This window comes from Engraulis encrasicolus, chromosome 21 (genome assembly GCF_034702125.1).
Source record: "Engraulis encrasicolus isolate BLACKSEA-1 chromosome 21, IST_EnEncr_1.0, whole genome shotgun sequence".
Lineage (NCBI taxonomy): Eukaryota > Metazoa > Chordata > Actinopteri > Clupeiformes > Engraulidae > Engraulis > Engraulis encrasicolus.
Window position 1 is genome coordinate 21,472,581 of NC_085877.1, and position 17,741 is coordinate 21,490,321.

General features: G+C 44.5%; 1 protein-coding gene across 1 annotated transcript; it reads left to right on the forward strand.

The window, feature by feature from the left end:
* The first annotated feature begins 162 nt into the window (after nt 1-162).
* rab1ba (zRAB1B, member RAS oncogene family a) lies at nt 163-16,797 on the forward strand. Its single transcript, XM_063186372.1, has 6 exons — nt 163-539; nt 3,127-3,199; nt 3,556-3,651; nt 8,867-8,962; nt 10,628-10,759; nt 11,202-16,797. The coding sequence occupies exons 1-6, from the start codon at nt 526-528 to the stop codon at nt 11,394-11,396; spliced, it is 606 nt and encodes a 201-aa protein (XP_063042442.1). The 5' UTR covers nt 163-525; the 3' UTR covers nt 11,397-16,797.
* The last annotated feature ends 944 nt before the right edge of the window (nt 16,798-17,741 follow it).

A 17,741-nucleotide genomic window follows, 5' to 3' on the forward strand; every position in this document is an offset into this window, starting at 1 on the left:
ATGAATTGAAGCTTGGAAATAGCAATTTGATAAGTGATGGGAACAATGCCCGAATATTGTTCTTTTCATGACAACTAAATAAATACTATTAGTGTGCTTCAGTTATTTATTCTAGTCGCTGCAAGACTGAAGTGCCTTCTGCTTGCGGACCTTGGGGCACTTCAGACATTCCGGCTTCTGTGCTTTTGATGGAATTTGTCTCCGTGTGCCACGTCATCTGATGTCACTGCCGCACCTGCGCAGCCATCTTGTACTTCGAGCGAGAGGACAGCAGAAAGAAAGAATAGCTGGGAGAAAATAACGCACTTATTTTGCAGTATTTAGGAATGTCCGTCAAGTAAAATCGACAGAACGACGCGTTTAGATTTCAGATCACTGAGATAGCTGAAGAAAAGCTAAGAGAATCAAGACAAGTGCCTCCGGAATTTCAGACATACAAGCCATCTAATTTGCCTCAAAGCGGAGCGCAAGAGGAGGAAGGAACAGTGTCAAATCGACAGAAAACACCCGGCCCACAGTCACACCATGAATCCTGAATAGTGAGTAAAGCCAATGTTTTGCAAAACATTGCCACTATGTATGTCCTGGGAAAGGGTCACATTCATGTTTTTCCTAGTTATATCCGCGATTGCAGCTGTCTACTTATGCTGGGCGATGGCATTGTGAAACACAGCTAACATTTGAGCTAACAGCAACTAGCAGCTGACTGAATATCTAGCAGAGAATGCTAGCTAATTTAGTCAGCAAATGTTAGCCTGCTATCGATAACATTCATGGATAGGGTTTAGACTACAATGATGTGGTTCCCTTGACAGCTTGGTAGACGCATTGTAATAAAGGTAACAGCCAACGCCACGATTCGGTAGATAATATATAAGCGCCGAGTCTTGTCTTTGTGAAAATGGATTTGCTGACGTTTGTTAACTTTGCTAACAGATGGGGATTGGGGAAACGGGATATCGTTTGTTTCAAGTGCAATGTCACCGACGACCTGTCTGCTTTTCTTAGGATTTTCTTTAACACACACCTTACACGATTAGCTGTAGAGTAAAGTAAAAGAACCAGCGACATAAGAAACGTGACGCGACCGGCTGAAGCAGTTGTTACATTAGCTGGTTACAAGAAAGTTACTGTAACAGCTGACTAGCGCAAATGTAGCATTAGCAATATAGCCAGCTGATTTGACGGCTTGACGTGGACTTGAATATGACATGTTGTACACGAATCCAACACAAGAAATCTGTTGTGTAATAGTTAAGAAGGAAGTTGAATAACACCAAACACACACACGACCACTCTTGCAGTGACACTGAGTGAATAAACTTGTGGCTAACTTGTCTGTGTTGTTGATGTTGAGGCATTGTACAGGTAACTCGTGATGCAGCTGTTCTCGTTCTTGTTGACAGGTGTTTGGAAGTAGTGTGTTGGTGTTTTTGTAGTATTGAGGAGGTCTGGGTGTGGGTAGAACTGGAGTTTTGATAACGCGTTATTTTGGCAGTGTTTGAAGTGTTACCCTTTGTCAGTGCAGTTAGCAAGTCAAGTCAGCTCAAGGGAAGCCATCCGATTATTTCTCTCAGATTATCACAGTTATACTAGTCAATACAATGGTCTTGGTAGCGCTGTGTAACCAGAGAGATCCTCTATAAACACTTCCAATTAGCGAAGGCCTTTCAGTCACCAACTTAACATGTGACGCAATATTGCCATGTTGTTCAGCTCTGCTGGGCAAGGAGGATGACTGCCGTCAGGAATAGACTGATTGCGACACACTTAGCCAAAGGTGCTGTGTTGTTGTGATGGTGGGCTTTCTAGAGGGGTCGAGAACATTCGTCATACCTTTAAACCTGCGACCACAACAGGGTTATTCCAGGTGAAACTCTCGGGACTTTCAGGCTCGGATTTTACTGAGACTTCGCGGTATGCATTTTAAGATAGAATCCCCGAATGGCCTTTGCACGAATCTGACACAAACATTAAGGGAGAAACAGACTAAGAAAATCTTATTTAGATCGGCAGTACCTCATGCAATCATCCTCTTTCATCACAGGAGATTCCACTCACTGAGAAATGGTTTTAACACTGCCACAAAGCTTTTAATTTTAAGTTGTCTGACTATACAAATAACACAAACAGCATAGAGTACCCCACCCTGACACGGGTAGGTAAAATCACCTGACAATCTGCCCAAAATGGGCTAAATTTGGTGGTGTGTCAGGTGTGCTACTCATGTCAGATGGGGTACTCTTACTACCGTACTCTACTACTACTTCGCTTCAGCCTCTTTGTGAAAACTCATACCAACTTAAGTTTCAATAAAATCCTTGCCGGTTGCCTCTGAATGTGTCTGATTTCACACTGAATTATCCAACATGTTGACACAAAGATGGTATTCATACTAAAATCTGGTGAAGTATTATCTGTGTGAGACTAGGCATCTATTGATTTCATTATTTAGATCAGAATGATGTTTAGACTACCTTTGCATTGACAGGGGAATTTTCCTAGATGACTTGTATGTTATGAATCTGTTGAAATATTTGAAATGACCCCTTGCTTGGTCAGGCTGTTTGGAAAAGCTGTTGTTTGCTTTTCACCTGGGGCCTATACTACAAAGCTGGTTCTGAAGTGAACCAGGTTAAGTTAAGAGGTAAATCACCTAATAGAAGAGGCTGGAGTTCTCATTTTATGAAAATGAGGGCTCCAGGCTCTTATTAGTTAATTTACCTCTTAACTTAACCTAGTTTACTCCTGAACCAGCTTTGTAGTGTAGGCCCCTGATGTCTAGTGTGTGAACTGTAAGTTATTGGCTTGTGTGCATGTTGCTGCTCCATAGTTCAAGCGAACTGGGATTTGCCACTGTCAATGTGGTGAGAAACGTTGGTCTGACCCAAAAGAGCCTCTTGAGCAGAGAGGTTGCCATTGACCACTAAACCATGGGGGGTTATTTTGTAAAACTGTGTGTTTAGCATCTTAACCTGCTCGCCATACCTCACCTCAAAGGTTAGGAAGCAGATGCCTGTTTTTGGGGCATGGGGTGATGTGGTGCTCTTTCATAGTGCTAATTCATAGTATATTTATTAAATTAACATTGTTTTATTGAACTGTCTAATGTCCTCTTATTTGCAGTGACTACCTATTCAAACTCCTCCTTATCGGCGACTCTGGTGTGGGGAAATCTTGCCTTTTACTTCGATTTGCTGTAAGTATCACACCTGTGTTTACCTTCCGTATAAACAAGAAAACAACCTTCGCTCTCTTGTGCTTCACTGAGTTTACTATGGGGTCCTTCATTTGGGTATGATTTGCACATCGACTCCTGTGTGGAGTGCTATTAGTAATTGCAGGCAAAGAACATCATTTGCTTAGTCAACTTCCACCTGTAACAGCTTGGTCTCGATTACGCTGTAATACAGGGTCTCCTCTTATCTTTAAAACGTCTTAAAAAGACTTATTTTCAACTAAGTAATTTATAGTAGATAAGGGGATGAATTTGCCAATGGAGACAACAGTAACAGTATTTTTTTTCCCTCCTCAATTTTGCTGCTTCTCTTGCAGGATGACACTTACACAGAGAGCTACATCAGTACCATCGGCGTTGACTTCAAAATCCGCACCATAGAGCTGGACGGCAAGACCATCAAGCTACAGATTGTGAGTAGACTGTTCTAGAATATGTCAGGCCATGTCAGCCATTCCCCTGATAAACCTTATATGTAGTGTTGGATAGGAAGTAAGTCAAACTATACTCTCCTAAAGCAGTTCAGCAGCACTCGTGGTGAAACTATGTTATACAGTAGTTGCAATAGTAATGTAGTAATGTAGCAATAGTTATGTAACACAAACATTTATTAAAGTGTGACAATATTTCAAATAAATAAATAAATAGAATACATGCATTAAACAGTGTATGGCTGGAGGGCTTGAACTATACAATAACATATTTCAGTGTTCTAGCTGGCACATCTACAAACGGGTTATGCATAGGATGATCTGGTAGAATTCTTAGACTCAACACATTTTGTATTTGGGGCGCAGTTAATGGTATTAGCTAGTTTGGGAGGAAGCACATGGAATGTGTTAAATTTAAGAATTTAGCCTAATCTTGAACACAATCTTGAAGTGTTTCCCTCTCCAAATTATGTCACTACAGCTTCGTTAAAAGGACATTGTTGCTTACACACACACACACACACACACACACACACACACACACACACACACACACACACACACACACACACACACACACACACACACACACACACACACACACACACACACACACACGTTATGGATGAAACACAGGTGATGTACACTAGGAAAAGGACCACTGGTGTAGTCAGGTCAGGTTGTCTTGTTTGTGTAGAGGTGTAGAGAGTTGCCCCGCTCATTCCTTGTAAATGTATAGCTCGCGCTGGGCAGCAAGATGATTTCAATTGGCTGATAAGTCAATGAACTGGGAGAAACCTGCACTATGATTGGTGGGCCCTGGCTGGTGCCTGTTGTGGCCATCTCACAAGAACCAGGGCCAGACCAACTCACCAGGCACAAATGTTTTTGGCCACTGGGCGGGTTTGACTAATCTTGCGTAATAGGCAAGTAATGTGGCGATTATGGGTGGAAAGACTCTCCCTCGGTTAAGTGTGTTGCTTTAATGCCATGTTGCTACAGTTATACTAGATCTGAAAAAGTTAACCACAAGGGAACTGGGCCAAGCCCTCTCTCTCTGAAGAAACATGCTGCAACTACCACTGAAGTCACTACAGTTGGGCTACATGCAAGAGAAGGCCAGGTTGGTACTTGGGCTTCGGGTGCCCACAGACGAGTCCAACATGATCTCCAAAAATTCCGTGCTCCTGAACAAGGATTTTAAGGACACAAAATCCGTGTCCAGGAGCACGGATTTTGCCAAAATTCCGTGCTCCTGGACACGGAATTATTTTCCGTGATGGACACACAGAAGTGCTCTCTCTATACTCCCACAGCTCTATGTTTCCACAGTCTTGAATTTTCTCAGGATTTTTCTAATTTCAAGTATTTTTTCTCAAAAAAACATTTCTTACTGACAGGTTAGGGTTAGGGATTGTTTTGGTCTGGGCACAGATAGTTTTCTTTCCTTCATTATATGAATTTGATAGCCTAGCAACCAACTGGAATAGGTATTTCTCAAAAATATGTCTTTAATAACAGGTTAAGGTTAGGGAATCTTTTGGTCAGGGCGCAACTTAAATAACTATAGCATTATTTTCTTTAGGATTAGCATTTGGCATGTATTTTCTAATTATAGAGTTAACACAGTGCTGTGGTAATAGCCTTTAGAAAGCACTTCTGTGTGCCCATCACGGAAAACAATTCCGTATCCACGAGCACGGAAAACAATTCCGTGTCCAGGTGCACAGAATTTTGGCAAAATCCGTGCTCCAGGACACGGATTTTGTGTCCTTAACATCCGTGTCCAGGAGCACAGAATTTTTGGAGATCAGGCTGGACGAGTCAGTCAGGAAGGCTAACGCCAGGGTCCTGACTGTATCAATGCAAGGCGGATTTGAGTACCAAGAAAAGCGCTATATAAAACCGATCTATTAAGGCTCTCCAGGGTTGTAGTGTATGTCTCATATGGTCATCCGTAGCCCCTCACATAACAATAACAGATGCTGACTTTACTGCAGTCTGCTGGAAGTCTGGGGGATGTGGCCAAAGGTTTGATATAGCTGTATAATTTGAAGCCAAGACGCCGGGAACGACATGCATTGCAATACATACGATACACGTCTGCCTGTAAATGTCAATATAACTTTTACTTACTGGCGTAGGGGGTGTGATCTCATAGTGCTTCACATCAAGGAAATGTCTTGGCTCATTGCAAAATGAGGTTGAATATTGTTTTAAAAGACATGTTGTGCAAGATGACTGCAACTCTAAGAAACAAAAATTCTTAGATTTGAGGACCGGCAATTAACTTACGTCAACCACCGTGGATTGCATTATTTATTTTTTAATCCTATGTTATAAATGTGTTACAGATCTGCTACCAGTTTCAGTGTAGTTACCAAGACAGAACTGCTACTACTTTACCAGCTGCTGAGCAATTTAGTTTTTTATGTTTTTAATGGCAGTCAGGTGGCAACCACTGCTAATGCCACTATTGCATGAATTAAATTATTTTTGTTTACAAGAAACATTCAGTCCACATAAATGAATAGTGTTGCTCAATTGTAAAGGTTGTATACTATGATTATGTCCTCCATTATAAGTCGCTTTGGATTGAGACGTTTGCCAAATGTAATGTAATGTATTTAATGTGCCAAGCCAACACAATGGTGCGATTAGTGGTGGTTGCGTCACCCTAACGTCTGCTTCTGAAAACGTCAATGACCCTTTACCAAAGTTTCCCTAAACAGCAGCACTGCTTTACTTTTGCCCTGCTCCTTAACTCTGTGCCATCGGTCACTTGGGGGAAAAAAAATATTTTCGGGCTTCTATTCCTTCATAGGCCAGTGAAGATGGTGATAGGAAAGTAGGGGCAGAGGCGGGGAAGGACCCGGCTGGACGACCTCGAGCCAGAATAGAACCGACCTCGGGCCGGAATAGAACCGACCTTGGGCTGGAATTGAACCCGGGTCCTTGGATACCAGTCATTTCCTTAGCTGTTTGAGCTATGGCTGAGGCCCATTGGTCAGTCTTAACGCTCAATACCTCATCCAATCCTAGTTATCTTTTAGCCTGGGAAATGCCATGCTACTTTGCACAATTGTTGCAATCTGAAAGACAGCATGGATACTAATTCCAATCAGAGATCGGGCAGGGGTGGAAAGACGCTGTGGTGGACTGCAGTTTGTTTGAATAGATACAACTGACACGTTTGGCCGTGGGCTATGTATTGACACATTCGTAACGCCCAATAAACAGCCACGGGCAATCATAAACCACACTTTTCCTACGAGAAATTGCATAGGTAGCCGCCAGTCTATCTCACTTGTCGTCTGGTGTTAACCAGGCAAGTTATTTTCAGTCAGTCAGTACCCTGGCCAATTGGAGATGAGCTGGGGCACCTATTACCCAAACACAGCAATCTGCCCCGTCGCCATCACCTTCCTATTCCGCTTTCCTGTCCTATGCTTCTTTGTTGCTATTCTTGTGCGCTTCCGGTCTGTATATGGCAGGGGTTCTCAAACTTTTTTTGGGCTGCGGACCCCTAATGGAGCAGAACATTTCCCAGTGACCCCTTCATAAGAACACCACAAAAATAGCTGGCCCATTGTTTTAAATAGTCATTTAAATGTTAAAGTTCAATGTAGGAACAGTGTTTTTTTGTTTGTTTGTTTTTTTTGCTCAAATGTAGACCTACTGCTGTAGCTATTTCTGGTATTGCAGTGCATTGCGCTCTGGACCCCCAGGGGTCCCAGGCCAGACCCTACTATGAGAAGCACTGGCACAAGTATCTGGAGCATTAAGGAAACCCAGGACATCTCTGCGAAGGAGCTCTCTGTGACTGCAACTCAGTCATAGTCTCTTATGAGTTACTGCTAAGTAGGTTATTCTATCGTGTTTGTGTCCCGCGCCATGCCTTCAGGAAACGGAGCCATATGGGTTGGCAAATTGGTACTGTAGAGTGGTGGTTCTGATCACAAGATGAATTATGGGTTACCACCAGCTTTTGATATGATGTAGTTTTCTGAGGCATGCACAGTCTGTGCATAGCATGTCAAATATGTTATTGTTTTCCATGCATAGACCATTCCATGGTGCAGCTGCAGCACCACAGAATGAAAATCGAGCACCTTGAATTAATCAACAGCCGCACATGCATATCAATGGGGATACACGCATACACGCACACACGCACAGGTCCGACTTTTGTGCCTGTAGTATAGCACCATCCTACTTGGTGTGTGGGAAACACTGTATACCCACCTAGTATCTGTATCAACAGTTTTTTACCTACTTATGTGAGTTAAACGTTTGCATTGTACAACAGTGTCACATACGCAATGCAAAGGAGTAACTTATATCTAGTGCCTAAAAGCACTACATACTGTAGTTTACATAGAATGAAAGAAGCTAAAAGACAAACACTCTTATTTGACTGGTGTGGTTGTTCAGTGGTATTTTAAATGCAGACAACTTGACGTCCTGGATTTGAGGGTTTTTTTTGTCATCTGTACAGACAGGCGTGTCAAGTCCGATTCACCTCAGACGATGCTCTCTGGTTGCCGGGGAAACTGAACTGAAAAGGCCTGAGCGTCCGAATGACGAGTGACTCATCGGACCTCTCATGTCATGTTAATGGAGAAGGGATGAGCCCTCGGTCACATTGACATTCTAGAATGTTCTAGGACTGTCCCAGTGTTCTGAGGTGCTCTCTGTTGGAATGACATTATTCTTTTTTTTTATTAAAAGAAGGGTATAGTGAGATCCAGAGAGCAGTGCGCCACGGCACGGAGAGCAGAGCTGTGCGCGTGCACACACACACACACACACACACACACACACACACACACGCACGCACACACACACACAGGGGTGATTTATTCAATATGACAACAGTACAAGATGGAACCTTGGCTATTAAGTGCAGTGCAGCTCCGAAGCAATGCTGCAATAATGAGCAGCACTCTTTATTATTTATTATTTGACAATGAGGATGCAAGATCGTATAAGTATTGGGCCTCGTGCCAGTAGTAGAGTGTTGAATCTGCGATGCACTTATTGTTAAAGTCAAAGACGTCCTTATCCTCAGCACATTGGGATGGCGAAGGTGCTTCTCTCATTAATGCTTTCTCTCCCTTCTTTTGTCCTCCCCTTCTCCACCTTTTCTTTCCCCCTTCCTCTCCATTTTCCTCCCCTCCCCTCCTCTCCTCTCCAGTGGGACACTGCAGGACAGGAGCGATTCCGCACCATCACCTCCAGTTACTACCGCGGGGCCCACGGCATCATCGTGGTCTATGATGTCACAGATCAGGTTGGTAACTAACTAACTGCCCTGTCAGACTGCGGAGGCTAAAGCCAGACTCATACTTCACGACTCCCGGTTTTGTGTCCGATTTTGATGCTGGGTTGCGCCGCACACATAAAGAGAAGAGAATCACAACTGTCAAAAATGCCCGATGTTCTATTTCGAGTCATAATATCAAACGCTGTTTGATACTGTATCTACGATTGTGATAGACAAGTCTTTAAACCTATGAAAATTCTATTCGATCAGGAAAAGTTGCCCGGCACTCACTCGCGATTGTCCTGCGGGGTAATGTTCCATCAATTGCCGTAAGGGGGGTTTTCAGCTGAGAATCGGTCCGATAGTCGAGTAGTTTGAGCCTGGCCTAAGGCTGGGGCAACACTGGGTGCGTTATGTGACTGTTAATTGATTCCAGCCACTGAGCCGTTAGTTGCTTTCTTTTTGCTTGCCTCTAATGCATTGTTCTCTGCTTGTGTGACTGTGTGCTAAGTCAAGTTTAACCAAAAACACATGTAAAAACAATGGCCCATTTTTGTATAGATTATAGAATGTTAGATGTTCTGCTGTGTTTTGGTGTGGCTACTTCCATTGATTATAGTGGAAGCTTATTGTTACAGTAACAAGGTAAGTCCTCGACTTAACGTATCCAGTGTAGCCCAGCATAACAGAGAGCATGGCATATGGGATGAGATGGGGGTTGGGATGCTGGACAGAGGAGGAGGAGGAGGAGGAGAGAGGGTCGTAGCAGGGGGGGGGGGTGTCTGGAAGGGTCTAGAAGCGGAATCCTCATCGTTGCCTAGCAACAGGTACCAGACCTCTATGACTCAGCTGGTTCTGTGCTTGTCTCTGGCAATGACGAGGAGAATGATGAGGTGGTTAATGACGACAAAGGGAGCGCGGGGAGGGGGAGAGGCATTTCAGTGAATAATTCAGGGTCTCCTCAGATCAGACAGAAGATGCATTGGGTCGTTGAAATGAATGTGTGAAGGGGGGGGGGGGATGCATCAGCTTTTTGAACACACACATCATTCACGCTCAAGAAAAAAAAAACATAGTACGAAATAAGGTAAAAGTGGAATGAGAACTACAATGCATATTGGTCTTCTGCGGCAAATCTAAATGCCGCTACTTCTGGCCATCCATCCGAAACTGGTTTTGGTCTTTGGAGGGATTGAACATGGCGTAGGTCTGTTGGCTTTTTTATTCCCACCTTACAAAACAGCACTAACTTGTGTTAAATGTTAAAGCGTTAAAAACACAAACAAACAAACCAACCAAACATGTCCCCATCAGAATGGGTGTTACATTACATTACACTTAGCGGATACTTTTGTCCAAAGCGACTTAACAGGTATTGTAAGTACAGCGCATTGGTTACAGTCCCTTGGAGCAGTGTGGGGTTAAGTGCCTTAATCAAGGGCACCTCCGCCATAGAGTCAGTGAGATAGGGAGTTGAAGGGTGGGATTCGAACCTGCAACCTTCTGATCTAAAGCCCATCTCCTGAACCACTAGAGCACCCTACCCCAGGATTTCAGAAAGGGCTGAACAGCAAATGCTGCATCATCAAGTACTGGCTAGTGAAGGGTAGCATGAGCACAACGCCTGCATGTTGAAATGAGTGGGAATGTTTCCTTTAATCACCATGTATGTCTGCTCCATTGGTTCCTCAGGAGTCCTACAACAATGTGAAGCAGTGGCTTCAGGAAATCGATCGCTACGCCAGCGAGAATGTCAACAAGCTTCTGGTGGGGAACAAGTGTGACCTGACCACCAAGAAAGTAGTGGACTACACCACTGCCAAGGTAAGGAGCCATTCTCCTACATTTCCAAGTTAGTCGGAGGTTGTGAATCACCTTGTGGGGATAAAGCGAACTAATCTGCCCTACAAAGGCAAAGTGCAGTAACTACGCCAACATTGAAAGGCCAATGCCTTGGTAATTAGAGTGGATGTTGCAGTTACGGCAAATTTGACAAACCAATATCTCTGAAACAGGATACATTTGGAACATAAGGCTTTGTTACAAGATAAAGGAGGTGTTATGAAGACCATTTTCGGTCTAAACATTCCCCCCCTCTCCATATTCTTTCACTCTCTCCCTCTTCTATTCCTCCTCCTCTTCCCCTCTTTAACCGTTTCTTCTCTCTCCACTCTTCCCTCCCCCTCCTCTCCTCTCCCTCTCCCTCTCTTTCTATCTTCTCTCCCCCCGCCCCCCCCCCCCCCCCCCCCCCCCCCCCCGTCTGCAGGAGTTTGCGGACTCGCTGGCGATTCCCTTCCTGGAGACGAGTGCAAAGAACGCCACCAACGTGGAGCAGGCCTTCATGACCATGGCGGCGGAGATCAAGAAGCGCATGGGCCCTGGGGCCACGGCCGGCGGCGACAAGCCCAACCTCAAGATCGAGAGCACGCCGGTGCGGCAGGGCGGCGGGGGCTGCTGTTAAACACGACGGCCGCCCGCCCGCCACCCACGCGCCGTTCGTTGTTGTACATCTGTCTATGGATGAATGTGTGTGTGTAGATGTAGGTGTGTGTGTGTGTGTGTGTGCTTGCTTGATGTGTATGCTCGCATACACACACTCACACACACAAAGGTGGAGGCTGCTGTGGATGGGGGTGTGTCTGTGTGTTTGTGTGTGTACGTTTGCTTGACACATGCAAGAGCACTTACACACCACGTAACACGACACACGCGCACGCACACATGTTTGGGACGGATGGACCTTCTCCCGGACTTCCTTACTCCCCCCTACTCCTCTATCCCCCCCAACCCCCATCTACTCAACATACACCTACACCATATACCGATGTACACACCTATACACACCAGTCCTACCACGTCTGCACCACGTACACACACACACACACACACACACGCGCGCACACACACACACACACAGTCTCACAATCTCAAAATCTCAAACAAAGAAGCCCAGCACCTCTCCTCCTCCTCCTCCTCCTCCTCCTCTTCCATCCCTCGCTCTCACACCCTGACACGGTTGGCCAGAGTCCAGCATTCTGCTGTTCCACACCACACCACACCTTACCCACCCCAGCCCCACCCTAGCCCAACCCTCTCATCTCACCCACCCGAAACATAGCGTAACATCGGTAGGGTGAGGCAGAAGCGTCTCTCTGGAGCTTGCAAATAGGCCTGAAGCGCTCAAGTAGAGGAGAGAAACGCAGATAGAAAATGAGAGAGAGAGAGATGTAAAAGGAGGAAGAATGAGATGGGAGCAGTGTGTAATATAAGGGTCAGGGTCAATTGGACAGAGAATAAAGAGAGGATGGACGGAGATGAGGAAGAGGAAAGGAGAGAGAGGAACTGAAGAGACTGACTGAGGTGAAGGGTGAAAGCTGTTTAGCGATGACTTTCACATGAGGAGGTGTGAAGGAGAGAGGTCAGGAGCCGTTAGAAAAGAAGGCTATTGATCTACGTAGAGAGAGGGGGAGAAAGAAAGAAAGAAAGAGGACTGGGTCCAGGTTTCAGCGTTTGTATGTCTTTCACTCTCTCTTATCTCCTGACTAAAACATACAAATAACCTACTGGGCAAACAGACGCGTATACACACACACACACACACACACACACAGACACACACACTTATCAAACTCAAGTTTAGTTTGCGCAGTCGAGTGGATTTGAACGTATTTTCAAAAACTGGCTTCTGTGGTTTTTTTTATTGTGTTTTTCCCTCTCTGTTATCATTGGCTGGGTTTACACAAGGTTCAGGGTTTGTCCACTGACAACATTAGCCACCCCACCCCAACCCCCTCTCCAATGAACCGCATTGAGAGTCTGACTCATTGGACACTAAGTTATCAATGCCTATTACTTCAATTGCCTCTCGTACCTCCCAGTCATTAGACGCCCGGATGACGCAGATTCTGAAACATTGCTCTCTGGAGGTCTTGTGTTATATAATATGTCTGGGTCGGTGGGCAAGATCGATGATTGTTATATTTTGGTGGGTGGGGTGATGTGGGTGGCCTTCAACAGTTCAACAGGCATTCTCAACAGTTTCCTCAACATGTCCCCTTTACAATAAGCTCTGAACGTCTTGTCTATCATACTTGTGGAATTATGTGTCTTTGAAGTAACATGCATCCAATACACAGACAGATGCTCACGCACGCACGCACGCACGCACGCACGCACACACACACACACACACACACACACACACACACACACACACACACACACACACACACAGTGTATGGGGGTTGGTATGGTTGAGGGTGGGGTGGGGTGGGGTAGCCACTGCTTGGGTATGGAGTCGGAAGAGGGTCTTCTAAAACAAAACAAGAATTGGCAATATTTCTAGATTTTTGCAAGTGCATCCTAATAGTTGGACAATGTTGATATTATTATTATTATTATAATGGTGATTTTTATGAACATGTTTTGGTTTATTATGTTTCTGGACTAGTTTGTTTTTATTGGTTTTGTTTTTTTCTTCTAATCATGAAAAGGTTATGTGGAGGGGAGGGGTATAGCTGGCAGGTGGTTGTGGGGGGAGGGGCTTAGAGCAATGAGGAAGTGGGGGCCCCATTGGTCTGTTTTGATGTTCCAGTTTTTTTAATTATTATTAGTATGTGTGCCACTGACGCCAGCGTGGCCTGTTTTTCCACAGCAGATGGTGAAAGATGTTCTGGGTTGGGTGCCTGGCAGCACAGGGGTATCCGTCTCACTCCCCCTCTGTTTCTCTCTTCCTCTTTCAGTCTTACACTTCCCTTTTCTCTCTCTTTTTCAATCATGTTCTCTCCCTTTCTCTTGATCCCATCTTTTTTCCCTCCTTCCTCACTCTCAATTTCTCGCTGTCTCTTTCACTGTTCTATGTTGGGTAAATTAAGCTGCTGTCCGGTTTTTAGAGTTCCACTTGTGTGTTGGCCCACAGCCCCCCCAAACAAAACCACCATCCGTAACACCTGACATCCCCCTCCCCCCTCCACCGCCCGCTCGCCCCTACTCCACTGCAATCCACTCTCTCTTTCTATTAAAGGATACTGCTGTGCCTGAACAGACAGTGCAAATTGCAGTGTTGCATTTGATCTAAATGTAGGGGTGAATTAAGATAAATTGGGCCACTTTTTTGCATATAAGTGAATGGAAAAAAGTGGACCAATTTACCGGAATTCACCCTATATCCTATATCTATAGATACCTAGGAATTCTGCTGCGCAAGCATCACGCTCTGCAGAGAATGTGGAGAACTTCCCCACACGAAGGGGGCATGGCCCCGAATATTACGACTGGAGCCTGAGAATGGCCTTTGACCTTTGGCCGTTCTCTTGGCGTCGAGAGATTTTAAACTCTGCTCTTGGCCTTAGCACGGGTCTGGCCGAGAAGGGTAGAGATGTCTTAAGGTCTCATTTTGCTGGCTTAGCTGTCACAACTTGCGGGACAGCTTGGCTGTTTCGTCATTGTCTGTGTTTGAATGTAAGAAAAGTATTTAAAGTGTTTGGTTTCATCTATCCCCTCACTCACGCCTCAACAACACAAACACACACACTCGTACACACTCCATTTTATCCTTTTAAACCAATGGTTGGCACATTAGTTACACTTGAGGTTGTGGCGAGCTTCAGACACGTCTGCTTTGTTTGTTACTGTAGACAGGCTGTGTGATGTGTTATGAGGAACTGTTGTCTCTCTGCAACACTCCTTTAGCCCTCCTGGGTCACACACATGCATTAGTACTAGAAAGACTGAAATACTTAGACTGGGGAGTGTTCCAAGAACCTGGCTAAGTAGTAAGCCAGGTTAAGTTAGCCTTGAGGTAGTGGTAAATCACCTAATAGAAGAGCCTGGGCTGCTCATTTTTTAAACTAAATGACACCTTTGGTCTATCTATTAGATGATTTACCTCTTCCTGTAGGTTAACTTAGCCAGGTTTCTCACTTTACCATGTTCTTAGGATACTCCCAGGGTGTGTGTGTGTGTGTGTTGGTGGGTGTTTGTTTAGTGTGATGTATTGTACTGTTTGTCAGGGCCTGGGACTGACTGGTCTTGAGATGAGAGGCGAGACCGGATATGACTTCCCAGAACTTTCTCTCTCGCTTTTTTTTACGTTGCCCACACAGTCACAGCTCCTTCAGTGAGGTAGTGCTGTCCCTTACTCTTGAAAGACACACTCACTCACAGACAGACACTCACATTCACCCTCAATTCAATACAAGGGGGGGGAAGGCCTAACTACATGTCTCCCTTGCCACACACACACACACACACACACACACACACACAGACACTTCGGTCACACACCTGTGCCACAGGCGCACACACACTTCTCTTAATCCAAGACAAATACCAGTCTAGATCTGGCCTGCAAGTTAAACTACTTACTCCCGTCCACGCCTCAGTTGAGAAAACTGATAGTGACTCCGCTGTCAGTCAGCACAGAGGGACTTTTATAAGGCCTTCTCCCATTCAACATCACCGTTGCAAATGAGAGAACGACCTTTTGAATTGTGTCTTTTGCAAGATATTGAATAAAAACTTGGCTTATTGATGACGTTGAAGCTCGCATCACTTGGCCGGGGGTCAGGGAAGTATGGGAGGCAATTATTTAACTTGCACCCATAGGGTTTCACCACCCTGAATCCAGCAACATAAATGCCCCTAGGCCTTCTGCGTCGTCAGAGAAATAGACTTTGAGATAGACGGTATCTATCAAATGATGGATGGATGGATGTGAGCGAGAGATAGACATGGAAATAAAATGGCTTGTTGCTCTGCAGCATGTAGGAGCGGGAAGTTTTTTGATCTGGCACCTGCTGATGCTTTTTTGCTGGATGTGCGCACTTTCCACTACACTCTATCTTGTTGCTCTGCAGCAACATGAGATTTGATGTCTGTTTTTCACTTTATCCCCCTTTTTCCTTGCCTGGGTTGTTGTCAAGAGCTTCTAGAATGTGCCACAGCTGACCTTTGAAAAGTGTGTTTCAAAAGGGGGGGGGAAACGCCTGATATGTGGTTTTCTATGAGGTAAATACTAATATTTTATAATCAGCACCCTATACAATTGTGCCCCATCCTCTGGCAGTCCATTGCCATCGTGTCAGGAGAGAAGTAGGAGAAGTAGCTCAAGACTGATACTGTGTGGTGTTGTGTTTTGTGGTGCCCTGCGCCTAAGTGCACAGAATCAATGTACGGTAGCCATCATGACAAAGAGAGTGGAGCTGAAGCATCACTGTTAAACAACTGGCCCCTGGGAGGTGATGATGGTCGTCAGCATCATCATCATCATCATCATCGCCATGACAACGATTTGTGTATTACTAGCCCGTTGTGGTTCCTGTATTAACCTGCTAACCTCTGTTTAGAGTCTAGGGTCACGACCTCTAACACTACCATGAATTCACAACTTATCCATCACTTAGACTTTTTAAAATTATTTTTCATTTTGCTTATTTTGTCAGCTAGGCCTACGTATGTGGGAGTTGGATCTATCTGTTGTCCTTAACTGGGTTGACTGTCTCTTGTAGTCTCTTTATAGTGTGGAGGGCACAGTACAGTGAGAGTGTGTAATCAGGGTGAAAAGGTTGTGTACGACATTCCTGATCTTCAAAAAAGCAAGACCGACTGAGGGGGAAAAAAAACAACAACCAAAAAGCAATGTCGACTAATACTAATCTTGGTCTTACTGGAGCTTTGGAAGAAAAACATAGAACCCCTGAGAACTCTTTCCAGTATTTCATCTCATACTTTTCACTTACTGTCATAAGCCACAAACGGCAGCCTTTCAAAGATGGCCCCCTCCCTCACATTGCATCATGGGACTTGAAGTCTATAACTGTAGATGAGTTTGCAGTTCGGATGCCTTGTGGACATTTATGTAATTTTTTTTTTTTTTTTGTTGGTTGCAGATCAGTTTTTTTTTTAAAATAAATCTTTACGTTGGAAAATAAAAAATACTGTGGTAATATTGTTGACTGGTCCATAGCTGAGAAGCAGGGTAGAAGAGTTGAGGTTTAGGCTTTAGGTGAAGGATTGAAATTGGGGATGGGGTTGGGAGGTTCAGGCCAATGATCAGAGGAACTGGCTGTTAAGGGTGGGGTTCTTTTGAATGTGAAGGTTAATTATGATATTGGAGACTATGGCTATGATTTAAATGTTTTTTTTGTTTTTTTTTAAGGAAGTTCCTTTTCTTTCTTTTTTTACTTCTCAAAAGGGGCTTTTCACTTTGTTGTTTGCACACTTCGTTTCTCTTTTCGCTTCTGGGGTGCATTTCTCAACAGAGAAGTTGTTAGCCTGTTAGCAACTTTGGTAGTTGCCAATGGGAAAATGCATTGAAAACAACAAAGTAGTTAATGTAGTAAGCAACTTTGGTTTCAAGAAATGCACCCCTGTCTTTCATTTGTTACACTTTTCTTTTCTCCTCTTAAGCAGAAATTTAAAAGGCATATGTGCATTCTTAAAACAAAAAAAACAACAACAAAAAACACAAAAAATGGCTCAGCACCGGACTGGATCCTATTCTCCTCTCCTCCTCCTTGTTACCCTCCCTAATCCTCCCTTGCTTTTCTCAAGGCCCCCCCCCCCACACCCCCTCCGGTGCTGTCATCGCTCAGTTTAATCATGTTTTTTTTTTCTGTACATACTATAAATATATATATAATAAAACAAATAAAAATGAAGTAAAAATGCATGGCCTCTTTCTCTGTGTGTGTGCGTGCGTGTGCGTGTGGTCAGTGATTCCCAAACTGGTGGTTGGGACTCTTAGGGGGGTCGCAGAGGTACTGAAGGGTGTGTGTGTGTGTGTGTGTTATGCACATCTGTGGAT